The sequence below is a fragment of the Dermacentor variabilis genome, chromosome 5, assembly GCF_050947875.1.
Source record: "Dermacentor variabilis isolate Ectoservices chromosome 5, ASM5094787v1, whole genome shotgun sequence".
In the NCBI taxonomy this organism is placed as follows: Eukaryota; Metazoa; Arthropoda; class Arachnida; order Ixodida; family Ixodidae; genus Dermacentor; species Dermacentor variabilis.
In genome coordinates this window covers 118,139,227-118,152,499 of record NC_134572.1, presented here as the reverse complement: position 1 = coordinate 118,152,499, position 13,273 = coordinate 118,139,227, and the positions used below count along the sequence as shown (strand labels likewise).

Here is a 13,273-nt window from a genome sequence, read left to right as displayed (position 1 = left end):
TTTCTGTATATTTGTATTCTGCTCTCATAAGAATGCGGCAGCCGCGGCCGGGATTCGAACCCGTTGCCTCGATCGTGCTGCGCAGCAGAATGCCGAAGCCACAGAGCCACCCAGGTAGGTGGGCGAGAAGTTGTTTGAGGACAACCTTCACGGCTCATTCAAACTCAAACCAGCTATATTGTCGTTTAGTGACGAGGAAATCGCGTGCGTTTTCGCAAAGAAGGCTAGTCAGAGCTGCACGCACACACAAAAACGAATGATGCTTAATCGCGTGCTCGCTCTTCGCACATCGCATCACTGCGCCGCGCCCGAAAACATGATTCAGATCGCCACGGTGTTATCGTGAGACCGCGATCCCAGCAAGAACAGCCAGCAGCTACGTCCCGAACGACGCTGCCGCCGATGATGCACTGCGACACCCTCTCGCTCCTCATAGAAGGCTGGCCGGACGAACATTGGACCACAAGAAGGCGGGCGGCACAGTGCACCTACCATCCATCCCGAGGAGAAGATCTCCATCGTCGCCGACACGACGTGGTAGAAGACACGCAGCACGGCGAACACTTTCCAGGCGACCGTGACGGGCAGGAAGTGGTGCGCGAAGTAGACGAGGGGCACGAGTACGGAGGCGGCGAGGAACCACTTGAAGTACTGCAGCACCGTGTTGCATGCGCGCTCGGCCACGCTGTCGACCACCTGGAAGGGCAGGCAGAAGACGCCCACGGCGAGAGGCGTGCCCGCCTCGCGCAGCGCGTCCAGCCAGCCGCCCAGGAGCACGCAGAGCGACCGCTTGAACGGGTGCAGCACCGACCCGAAGAGGAGCGCCCACAGGAGCGGCCCGAGGAAGGGCTGCAGTATGAAGTACACGGCCACACCGGCTGCGCTGACGAAGGCGGCGAACACGAGCGTGGCCGTGTTGTAGACCGCCAGCTTGAGCGCCTTCTCGTGGCCCTGCGGCACCAGGCTGAGGAACTCGAACGGCGAGCGGGCCACGTCCTTCGCCGCCATCTCGTCGCTGCCGCTACGCGCTAGACGGTCAGCTGTTCAGCGTGCGGCAGCCGATGAGGCGGGCGGGGCGATCATCGCGTATGCGTAGTGCACGGCACCCGCCCAGCCCCGCGGGTTTACGTGCGGGCGGCGGCGATTCTACGAGCGACACATCACACAAGCACCATCCCGCGCTGCTGCGGACCGCGACGTTACGAGGAGGCTCGTGAGAATCGGGCCGACGAACGGTTTTGGAAACGGCAGCAGGCGAAGCACTGGCCACGAGCAGCACGTCGCAACGGTCGCAACTTCGTATGTTTGTTTACCTGCTTGCTGGCTCAGCAAGGTTGGACTCCAATATTACAAAGTCAGCTAAACCTCTTGTTTCGGTGTGGTCGGCAACGCCAAAGATACGCAGTGGCAGCTAGTAAATAAAAAAAATATTTTTGAGCAACAAAAGCTTTTTTTTTTTTTGAAGGGGTGGTGGTGGTGACGTGCTTATAACCGCCTTTTAAACATTGCAGCTTCGATCAAATTTTAAAATTCGATTTATACAGGTGTCAGACGGCGCTCTTTTGATCACAATCGAACCCGATCCGGATTGAATTTCTCCCTCGCGATTGGCTTGTTTGCTCAATCAGCGTAAGGGAGCCAATCGCGGTCGAAAATTCCGTGATCGAAAGTGGCTGTGTGTGACACCGGTATTAAAATTGTTGAAATCAATTTTTCGTCGGAAAAAAAGAAAAAGACTCTACTTGGCTTTTTCTGTGCTTCGTCTGACTACTGGTGGCTACGGTATAGTTTTTGTTACGGTTTTTGTTTTGCAGTGGTAGCTGTGCTGTGACTCGGGGGTACGCTACGAACTGTCGAGCTATCGAGTTCCGTTTCTGCTCACAAGAGAGACGCGAGACGTCGGGAGAGCACGAAGAGCTGGCGGCGCGCATGACTTGCAATGATGCCGCCGGCAGTGAAATTGCGGACGCTTTTCTTGCCATCGAACGGAAGCAGAGCGAGCTGCTTTCCCGGATTCCGTACGGCTCCAAAGTTTCCCACATCTACAATCCCCTGGAATACGCCCGCGAAACGCACGAATACTATGTGCGTAAATACTGCAAGACTAGGAAGGCAGTGCTGTTTCTTGGCATGAACCCTGGCCCCTTCGGCATGGCTCAAAACGGGGTGCAGTTTGTATATTATTTATTTATTTAAAGACGCCTTACAGGCCCCCAGAGGCATTGTGTAAGGGGGAGAGTACTATCAAAGATTATAACATGCACATAATTAGAATACATATGTGAATACACATACCAAAAAAAAAGAATACCAGAGATGCTCTAATATGCAGTAATGTATGTGTTACAATATGTACAACAAGCGAACCGAACGCTTTTGAGCACTACCAGCTCATTCAACAACAAATAAATTTCACACAGTAAAATATAAACAATAGAATTACAGAGTGAGTGGGACATATTTAGGCTATTACAAAACAGTATTTGACGCATAGTTGCACATCAATAACGGGAAAAGCAATGACAAAAACACTATGTGGAATTTTTGGTTATGTAAAGTTTTTTGAAAAATGCGTTGTTAGAAGAAGCCGAAAATTTTCTTGGTCACTCTCAGTAGCTATGGTGTAAGGAAGGTCGTTCCAAAGGAGAATGCCTCTTGGAAAAGTGGAGCAGTTAAAAATTAATTAGTCTTACTGTAAATATGCATAAAATTGAACCGATTGGTACAACCATTGTGAGCTGTAATAAGGAGGTTCAAGATGTAGAACTGATGGCGCTGTGTTGTGAACGTATTTATGAAATGATAGCAGGGCTATATCATGACGATCATGCAAGAGCTGAGTGGTAAGTTCAGTTAAATTTGCGTTATGCTTTCAAAATAGTCATATCAATGTAAAATAAAATGCGCAACCCTATTTTTTAAACAGATTTGAGTTTTTCGATCAAATGTTTCTGATGGGGAGACCAGACGGATGCAGCATGTTCAAGGTGAGGTTGAACAAATGTTAGGTAAGCTAGTTTACGAATAGCTGTATTTGAATTATGTAACTTGCAGCGCATGTACCCTAATTATCTCGAAGAATTTGTGCATATATATGTGCAGTGTGCATTGACCACGAAAGAGTTCGAAGAATTTGTGCATATATATGTGCAGTGTGCATTGACCACGAAAGAGTTGAAGTTAGGTTAACACCAAGATATTTATATTGGGTATTGTGCAAGATAGTGATGTTATATTTCTGTGATAAAAAAACATAGTGTTGGTACGCTTTTGGCTCAAAGAGATAATTTTACATTTAGAAATGCTTAGCTTCATTAACCAAGCATTAGTACACCAAATAGAAATAAGTTCTAGATCTTCTTGGAGGATTGTATGATCGTTGGCACCCTTGATGGAAAGATAAAGAATGCAGTCGTCCACAAAAATGTGTGCACGTAAGGAAATGTTATTCGGTAAGTCATTAATGTATCCTAGAAATAGTAACAGTCCAAAAACGCTGCCTTGAGTAGTACACTTGAAGTAATGTGTAAAAGAGGGGAGGAAAAATTATTAACTGTTGTGAACTGCTGACGATTAGATAGAAAATTTCAAATCCATGTTAGTGTAAGAGAATCTAATGTAAGAGCAGATAATTTCAAAATCAAATGGCAATGTGCTACAAGGTCAAATGCTTTCAAAAAGTCTAGAAAAGCACAATCACTTTGTAGATCCTCTTCCATGTTAGCATGTAAATCAATTGTTAATTTGAATAATTTCATTTCACATGAGAAATTTCTCCGAAATCCGTCTTGATAATTAAAGAAAAATTTGTTGGCTTACAGGTGACTGTAATTTGATGCAAATATGTACATGTAACATTTTGCAGCACATAGATGTTAATGATATTGGATGGTAGTATTTTTGTGCATATTTATTACTTGACTTAAATATGGATATAATCTTCCAGTCTGAGGGCAGCATGCCACCCTTTAATGATTGCCTGAAGATCTGAGACAGAATTTTACTAGACACTATGACAGTCTTTTCAAGAATTACATTGTCGTTTATGCCACAGGGCGTACGTGGCTAGCTTGAGGTTATCTAGCAGGCATGCGACACCTTCAACTGTTATTTCTGTAGGTGACATATGTTGGTAGTTGAATCCCGGTACATCCGGTAGATCAGACTGATCTTCTGTGGGGACTATAGAGGAGGAGGAGGAATAAACTTTTATTGTAGAACCAGCACTTTATGATGGCCGGGCCTAAGCCTCCCACGAAGGGACGTCGAGGGCTTGCCTCGCCGCCGCCTCGCGGGCGTGCTGGGTCGCCCAGGTTTGGTCATCGAGGGCGGAGCTCCGCAGAGCCCCATGCATCCTCGACGAGAGAGTCGTGGTGTTAGTGTGTGTGTACTGTGCTGGGCACTCCCATAGCATATGCGGAAGCATAGCCGGGTGAATTCCACAGCACCGGCAGTTGGGGGTAGTGGAGACGTCCGGAAATATAAGGTGGAGGCGGGCGAGTGAAGGATACGTGTGTGTTTGTAGTAGACGCAGGGTGGTAGCCTGCGCCCGGCTGAACTTTGGGTGAGGCGGGGGGAAGATTCGGCAACTGAGGTAAAAGGCCTTAACGAGATTGTTATAAGTTGTTGGGGACTATAGAAGAAAAATAAGTATTGAAAGTAGAAGCACAATGAATATCTAAAAGGGGAGTGGTCGCGATATGGGCTTATTATGTGTCAGAACTTTCAGGGATTAGACTTTAAGAGAGATGGCAATTCATGAGTGAAGTATTTATCTTTAGCTGAAGACTGGGCAGAACAGTAAATTTTTAAGCTTTCTTTGCATGTGTGTGTCCCAAGCTGCTTGTGTGTACAAGCACTTAGAACTACTATAGTGGCGTTTCTTCCTGTTTCATAGTAAGTGTAGGGATCTGATGAACCATGGTTAGACTTATCATTAGTTATTTAAATAAGAGAGATCGTCTTCTCTGCCTGACTTTATCTACTGTTGCATTTCGCCTGCATGTGCTGTAGATCATATGATTGTACAACTTGACAGCGCATCCATCTTTTGAAGGTGATTGGCAAGGTTAATGCAATTAGCAACCTATATAATGATGGGTGTGTAATTGATGATATGTTTCTTATGATGATTATTATGAATAAGAGGCCCAGTGGCACATAGATACAGTTATCCAGGTTGGTGCCAAAGAGGTTCGTTGAAGAGCGGCATATACCTAGTGACCCTTAGCTGGCATAGATAAGAATCCACAGAATCTGTCACCACTTTACTGAGGACTGTAATAAGTGAGGTGCAAATGTGTGGTTCTTCTCGTTTTGTTCGCTTGCTAGTTCAGTCATGGGCACTCAACTGGTAAAATTGAGTGTGCGCATCACAAGGTAAGAAATTTGCACATTAAAAGAGAACAACTTCTGACCTGTCTCCTCTGGCAGCTGCAGTTTTGCTGAATTTTTAGCCAATAAAACTCTAGATGGAAGTTGAATATCCCGACGTATCAGATGACATGCAGCAGTACACATTGCTACTGGTGGTAAATAAACTAGACACTCAAGCCAACGCTTTCTGTAATTAATGTAATTAAGTTTGATGGTTTACAGATTCAAGGATTGCACCCACACCATGACATAGTACTAGTAAACATGGCAGCATATACCACTATAAATTCGAATCTGTTTGGCTGTGTACACATGCTTGCCAATGGTTGAAATGTGACTGAAGCAGAAAGCTGTGGTTCTTCGTTTTGCGGTGTAGCTCACGTTCACTTATCATGTCATGATACGAGTTCAGAGTGCATGTATTTGTCATGTGCATTTCCTTGTGTAGCTGCATAAGCATTTGATTGTCGATCATGCCTGCGCAATACTTTCCTATTACCAGGTGCCTAATGCTCTGCTTTGCAAATTATTTAACAGCAGCCACCGTACGAAGGGGTGAGTTTAGGGTCATTGTTATCATGTGGCATACTTTCTTGCATGTCTTTTTTATGGTTAATGTGGTATTTCATGGAGACTTGTTATGGCGAATGTAATATTTCGTAGTGTTGATGATAATTGCAGTTATACTGTATTGCAAAAACAATAAATATAAAGGAAGCACTCAGAGTTTCATTCTTAATGGATGTTTTGCAGAGATTTTCCTTCAGCCCACAATTCACACACATCTCATCAATAATTAATGCATAGAATCGAAAGCTTCACATTTAGATTAGAATTTCACTTTTTATAATATACCAATAAAATATGCAACTTTGCACAACAACACCCAACCAAAATACATTCTCGTCGACAGCACAAAAAACAAGCAGCAACAATGTTGAGAGCTAAAGAGGTTAGTGTAACCAAATGCCTGAGGTGTTACTCCTGATGGCATAGACTGAAAAACATAACAAAAAGTTAATTTTATTGTTAAGAAACCTACACATACACACATTCATAAAAAAAATAACACTCATAATGGATATGCGAACAAACCGTATTTGTAAAACTGGACTGAGTCAAAGGTATCCTTGCAGCAATTAAAGGAAGTGCTTCCCCCAAAGTTAAAGGATATTGTGCAGTTCATGGCATGCATAAGCAAAGGTTTAAAGATTACTTTAAGGAAGATTTTGAAGCTGTTAAACACTACAAATTGCATGAGCCACAGTCTCCAGAATGCTGCTTGTGTGGAATAATATTAATATACTGGACTTGAATATCAAATAAATGGTAGTTGAAAGCAACACTGAGCTCAGTGAGATGCAGGCATGTATGATTACGTCTATTGAGGCCTTGCCGGTTGTTAGAGTCACAATCTGAATCAGTGCTGGAAAGGGGCACAGATCACTTAAACAACAGAATGGAAATGATCACAAGTATAATGGGAACTATTATTGTGCAGTAACACTCAAAGAGGGGCAACATTTTTAAAAATGAGAGTACAGGAGCGTTGGCTAGGTAACAGCCATTTACAACAGACATCAAAAATTCAGTTTCTTCCTGCAGGTGCCATTTGGAGACACAGCACACGTTGTTGGCTGGCTTGGGATCCAAGGCCAAGTGACAAAGCCAACTCGCGAGCATCCTCGAAGGCCTGTGTTGGGCCTTGGCTGCACCAGGAGTGAGGCAGGCAACCGTTCCTTTCGAGCATTAGGTTCTGTGAGGGTGGCGGCTACCTGAACTTGGACAAGGGTTTGCAGAGTCGAGAGCAGCTTGACCTTTACTCGTGGGAAAATAAAAGCAAAGCAAATGAATGTTTAGAGCTGATTCCCTCAATAAATGTGAACCACTCATCTTTCTTTAACAGAAGTAAGCAACTATTACAGTAAGGGCACCATCAGAGATGGTAGTGCTGTGGCACTTCTTGTGTATGAATAAGTGTTGTCATGTCCTGGCAGCACAGCTGAGTGTTGCAGGGTATGGAACAACAGAAAGGAAGTTGACTCGAGGATTTTCGCAAAGAGCCTATTCAGAACTAGTGACATTGAACAGATACTTCCCGACATAGCAGGGCCAATGCAGAGACCATTTATGAAATTGGGCCAAGCATTTCAGCTGCCAGAACTGCATGAAATGGCTCACTGTAATGGGATTGTTTGGTGATTGGTAGAAGCAGGCAGAGCTTCCAGGATGTGAAAATTTTGTTACAAAAGCTGGCATGTGGGACTACATGGGGAAAAGGATTAGTACCATATCTGTCTTAAAGGTCCACACCTTGATGAACTCCCAGAGGTAGCCAGTAATGGCCTGGGAATTCAGGCATATTGGCGGGTGTATTTGTGCCTCCGTTGCAGTCCTTCAAGATCTGGACAGGACCACAAGAGATGCTTGATTACCTGGCTTGTCCTCTGTATCGCAGGAGCAACAGCTGACTGGGCTGGGCACATTCATCTCCATTCTGTTTGTCTTTTTTTTATCTTGCTGAAATAGCTTTTTTCTTTTCAAATAATGACGAGGCATGAAGTGCTCTGGTACATCTTGGTCCATATTACATTTCCTCTCAATGCTGTTCATAAAAATGATTTCAAATAATGTTAAACTAAGGGTAAGCAAGTTAATTGGACACCAGCTGGGCATTATGCAGCATTTTGAAGCACTGACTTCATCTGTGTGTAATAAAAAAATTGTTGCTCTGTATAATTCCAAAAGGCTACTTTGTGCATGCATGGGCCGACTGTAGTTGTGTAGACACCTTGTCTGGACTGAGCTCTCATGTGATTTAGACTAGCTAGAGCGTGTAAAATGAAAGACTCTAATTTAGTGAGTTCATGTACAAACAAACAGCAGAAAGCAGCTAGTCCCAGCTTGAATAAGATGATGCCTTTGGAATAAATGTTTTGTATATGACCCTGTAGTGTTGACTGAGAGACACTGGTAGATGCATTGCACGAGCTGGTCTTGGTTAGCGCAATAATTCAACGTGCTAAAGAAGAACCACGCAACAGCGTAATGTTAAAGACAGCTGCGTGTGTGTGTTTTGCATGCATTGTGCAGGTGAGTGGCCATCGCTTCTGGGGCCTACTTCGCGAGCTCACCGCTGGTGGGGAGCTGCTTCGAGGTCCCTGGTTCGTGCACAACTACTGTCCCCTTGCATTCCTGCTCCCATCTGGTGCCAACCTGACACCCAACCGGCTGCCACTTGAAGCCCGCCAGCATCTTCAGGCATGTTGTGCGGTGCTGTCCTCCATAGTCTTTTTTGACCCACCATGGTAACTCACTGGCTGTGCCATTTTTTGTAGGACTACGGCAGTGGAAACAGCATGGTGGCAGGGTCCAGCAATGCAGCCCACATTGGAGCCCCGTATGAGTGCGATCTGGGCGTTGGTGATGAATCGAACAGCCAGCAAACAGACCTCTAGTACTTAGAACTCACTTATACAGCTTCGCTGTCTTTGATGTATCAGTTGCTCGGGTGGGCATACATCTGAAAATAACTTTTTCTTTAGAAGGTCTTTTGACACGATCTTCCATCTTAAATTACTTCAAAAGCTGTCGCACACTTTGGAAAATTCTATTATTTGTAAGCAAATTCACTTTTACCTGATTTCCTGGCAGCAACATGTTCTCTTTGGTAACACACGTTTTAAAACAATGTTTCTTAAACTGCAGGCCATGACCCCCAAAGGGGCCTTGAGCCTCTTTCAGAATGTCATGTAAGCTCCAACTATATGTTCATTCTTCTTGCCGAAACAGAGGTACCTATACTCTTTTAACACTATTTTCTTTAAGAGTAATATGAGCACGTATATCACACTTGAAATAATTTTTTTATGCTGAGTGTAACGTGTAGTGTTAGTTTTGGCCACAAGAGGGACAGCAAAACAGAAAGGCAAATGGCGATGTAAACCTTCAGTCGCCACACGAAAAACTTCACCGAACATGGCCTCCAAATTGCATCCAGTTTTGTTTCACCAAAATTGTGGAATTGGGGTTAAGCAGATATGGTTGTATCAAGAAAGCTAATACATTCTTATTAAAATACATGACTAAATCAACCCTTGTTAAAAAACATGCATTTTCGTAGCTTTCTCTGCTGTGGTTAATGTCTTTTAAGTAAATTAATATGTAAATGTATCTGTATCATCGAAAAAAGTAAATTTTAATGCTTAAAAAGGTGGAGTGACATGGTAGGTTTGGTACAATTGAAGGGGATCAGGTACAGGAAAAGTTTGACAAAGACCGTTCTAAAATGTTACTTATGGTTTTGGAAGCACCACAATAAGGCTCTATTCTGGGGCCCTTACTGTTTCTTCTCTACGTTAATAGCATTATTGATTTGAATGTAAACGCAAGATTCTATGGAAATAATTGTGTTGTCTGTTCCATGATTACTTCTCGCTCTGATAAATGCAATCTGCAAGCACTAGTAGATAGCTTTGTACAGTGGTGTGAGAGATGGCAGATGTCTATAAATCATAAAAAGTGTGCCATTATGTCCATTGCAAAGAAAAATCACTCCCTACCTTTTAATGCAGTTAGCATTCTTAGCCCAATTCACCTACTTTGTCATGCTGCTGCTGTCAGCTATTATATAGCCTTTGGAATGTTTCGCTTGTGCACAAAACAAGAAAGGAAAATACATGTCCAACAGATAAAATTGAGATTGCATGCTCTTCTAGCTGACAATGAAAATAAAGTTTATGCTTAAATAAGACGCGTGTGTAATCATGCTCTAGTGTATTCGAAGTCAATTACCTGAACCCCAATTCTTCAGTGCCAGTAGAACAAAACAAGCTGCAGTTGGGAGGCCCCATTTAGTGAGCTCATGGTCGTTCAATACCTTTTACTGAAAGGCCTTGGTGAAGCCTCCTCTGTGGTATTCGAACGTGTAGACACTGTGGTCTGTGGTGGCGCTGTTGTGCGTGGTCGTATTAATGCGAGTAGTATTCTTACCCTACAGATTGTAATAAAGGTGTGTTAAGCAATAAAGTGTGTCGCTACGTTACTTGAATTCTTATTGCATCAGAATCGCAAGATGGCTTCTGCTGGAAATTTTACTTATAAAGCTAACAGAAATGCAATTTTTCATATTCATCAGTTTAGCTTCGTTTGTATATTAGTTAGGTCTACGATGGGATCACCACACCACTTGCACCATGAACAAAGCAATGACTAAATTGTAAAAATACTGAAACTTGGGCGAGTTGATAGCTGTTTAATATAAAAAATTGCTCCCTACCTTTTAATGCAATTAGCTTTCTTGGCCTTATTCACCAACTTTGGCATGCTGTAAACATGGCCGCAGGTTAATGGCAACATGTAAAAAAAGTTAAATTATGAGGTATTACGTTCCAAAACCACAAATTGATTACGAGAGATGCTGTAGTGGGGCACTCTAGAACAATTAAGACCCCTGGGATTCTTTAACGAGCACCTAAATGTAAGTACATAGTTTTTTTGCATTTTGTACCCATCAAAATGCTGGCACTGTGACCAACATTCAATCTCACGACCTTGTGCTTAGCAGCCCATCATCATAGCCACTAGCAACCACAGCGAGTGGCAACATGTACGCTATGCCTATTTGACATCTTACAAACTTGGCGTCTTCTTTTAAAGCACATACATTGTTTTCGCACACTCTTTGACCCCCGCTTGGCAGAGTGGCTAAAACAATTGCCAAGATGGTAAAGATTGTTGAACCAGAGAAGTCTAATGATACACAATGTAAACGCATTGCTGTTTGCCCTATGTCTATTGCTTTTCCCACGGACTAAGGAATGTTACCACCCCGTTTGCCATTGACCTTGTTTTCAGCACTAATGACAAGCTGCAACGAATGTGCCAAGTGGTGGCCAAAGAGTTTCACAGAACGAATAAGAAAAAGTGTGTCTGTGCTTTAAAAGAAGGCGCCAAGTTCGCAAGATGTAAAATAGGTGCAGTGTACATGTTGCCATTAACTTGCGGCCATTCTTACATAGGGACAGACCAGCCGGTGTGCTAATACCCGCCTAAAAGAGCATCGACAATCAGTTGACAAAGATAACCACTGACACTTAGCCAACCACTGCAAAAGCTCTTGTTGTGAACTCGTCCTTTGTGATACTAAGATTTTGTTTGCTCATAAAAACAAGCCAACATGAGAAATAATCGAGACCTTCCACATCAAAAAGCATGTTGTGTGCATAAGTGAACCATCTGTAGTATTAACAATTGGCCTTCTTGAGCGCCTCATAACTTTTCTGTATATTTAGAAGCTCTGTGCTTTACTTAGATTCTGAATGCTCCGCCGCATGCTCGCATTAGTTAGTCCAAATTTAATTGGAGTCCTTCTTGTCAGTCTTTTGCATGGGCATAAAAAATACCTCTACTATAGGGTGTGCAATACAGGATACGCTACTACTTTAGCTCATATAGTTGCAGCCAAGTGTTCCTTTTTTGATAAAAAGTGAGGTTTGTGCATGTGGCCTCAAGAAAGGCTTGTGTAAATTTTTTTTTTTATCAAGGGAAAATAAAAATTCATGCTTCAAGGGGAGAAATATTTTTACCTGTGGTGCCTTTTGCAGGCCATCTGTGATGCAGCCTTGCTGTCTGTGCTGAACCTGCTGCGGCCAGAGATTGTTGTTGGCATAGGATGCTATGCAAGGGACAGGACACTGGCAGCCCTCGCTACAAGCGACGGTTCCTTCAAACCACCTAGAGTGCTCTGCCTGACCCACCCAAGCCCAGCCAGCCCCAAGGCCAACCGTGGCTGGCATGCACTGGCCCTCTCCGAGCTGCTTTCGTTTGGACTGATCTCGGCTGATGCTGCCGACAGGGCCAGTACAGAGCTGTGTCCTACTTCTGAACTGGCATCGAGTGAAACCGATGTCAACAACGCTGAAGTATATGGGAACAACTCAGAACCGTGTCCTACTTCCAAAATTGCGTAGGATGCAACGTTGCCTGGTTGAGTAAAACTGGCATTGAGTAAAACCGCTGATGCTGAAGCATATGGAAACTCAGAACCATGCCCTACTTCTGAAATGGCATAGGATGCAACATTGCCTGGTTGAGGCAGGTTGAAGGCTCTTGTGGTGTACCCAGCCACAAACATTTCTAAAATGCAGAAGCTATGGATAAGCCACCACAGCCCACACCCTTGTAGGTGCAGGAATGAAGAGGTACACATATTCATGCCCTTCCTTCAAGTACAATGCAACCAGAAGTTGCAGATGGCATGTTCAGGCCACAAAGTATTCCAAACTTTTTCAGCATTCAAGGAGGTAGGCATACAGCACAGGTGCATGTAAACTCAATATGTGCCTCTTTTGCAAGGCTTCAAGGCAGAATATGGTCTAAGAGGAATGGGATTAGCTTTGAGAGGTAGTTGCTCAGTGCAACAACTCTCCAACCTGATGGGTTGAAGGCTATATAACAATAACATGCAAAAAAATCTCAACTGAATCCTCAAAGGAGTTTGACAAAAGCCCTGTGCAGATTTCTACTCAGCTAGACAGACTTTTACACCATCTGCCACAATAGCACTTATAAGCACTCCAACATACAGTTTGTGAGAGGCCACAATTAAGCTGCTAACCTTTCACAAACCTACACTGATAACGAAACTTGCCAGAAAAGCTCCCAAATTTCTCGAGCACTATGTTGTAGTAGATTGGTATAGTTGTGCACAGCATATCGAGCTAGTAACATTGTAGACTTGGCTAAGGTACCTCAATCTGGCATGAATTGCAGGACGCATAGAATACTGCCCATTAAAATTATGCTTAACTTGATGTACAGCATCCCTACTCTCAATTGCACACGAAAATTTTACTCTCCTCCAAAACCAGTTCCCATATACACTTCAATGCTGCAC

The 13,273-nt window shown here is 43.6% G+C and overlaps 2 protein-coding genes across 6 annotated transcripts in view; one reads left to right on the top strand and one right to left on the bottom strand.

The window, feature by feature from the left end:
- Nucleotides 1-1,342, bottom strand: part of LOC142583108 (transmembrane protein 245) — a 50,929-nt gene extending 49,587 nt beyond the window's left edge. The window contains exon 1 of the mRNA XM_075693432.1: nt 493-1,342. Within this exon, the coding sequence (XP_075549547.1) occupies nt 493-1,008 (516 nt within the window). The 5' untranslated portion in view covers nt 1,009-1,342. The remainder of the gene's footprint in view (nt 1-492) is intronic.
- A 328-nt stretch (nt 1,343-1,670) lies between these two features.
- On the top strand, nt 1,671-12,397 carry Smug (Single-strand-selective monofunctional uracil-DNA glycosylase). Of its 5 annotated transcripts, XM_075693422.1 has the most exons (5): nt 1,671-2,166; nt 5,914-5,931; nt 6,982-7,101; nt 8,470-8,637; nt 11,982-12,397. In XM_075693422.1, exons 1-5 carry the CDS (start codon nt 1,930-1,932, stop codon nt 12,345-12,347), a joined length of 909 nt encoding a protein of 302 aa, XP_075549537.1. In that variant the 5' UTR covers nt 1,671-1,929; the 3' UTR covers nt 12,348-12,397. The 5 variants fall into 5 exon arrangements, with proteins under 5 accessions (XP_075549537.1, XP_075549539.1, XP_075549540.1 ...); XM_075693424.1 differs by lacking the exon at nt 5,914-5,931 and having other exon boundaries at nt 1,672-2,085; nt 6,969-7,101; XM_075693425.1 differs by lacking the exon at nt 5,914-5,931 and having other exon boundaries at nt 1,675-2,085.
- Nucleotides 12,398-13,273: the final 876 nt, after the last annotated feature.

Coding starts and splice junctions, on each gene's coding strand:
- Smug (XM_075693422.1), top strand. CDS start 1,930: ATGACTTGCAATGATGCCGCCGGCAGTGAAATTGCGGACGCTTTTCTT. Junction 7,102..8,469: donor TTGGCTGCACCAGGAGTGAG/GCAGGCAACCGT, acceptor TGCATTGTGCAG/GTGAGTGGCCATCGCTTCTG. Junction 8,638..11,981: donor AAGCCCGCCAGCATCTTCAG/GCATGTTGTGCG, acceptor TGCCTTTTGCAG/GCCATCTGTGATGCAGCCTT.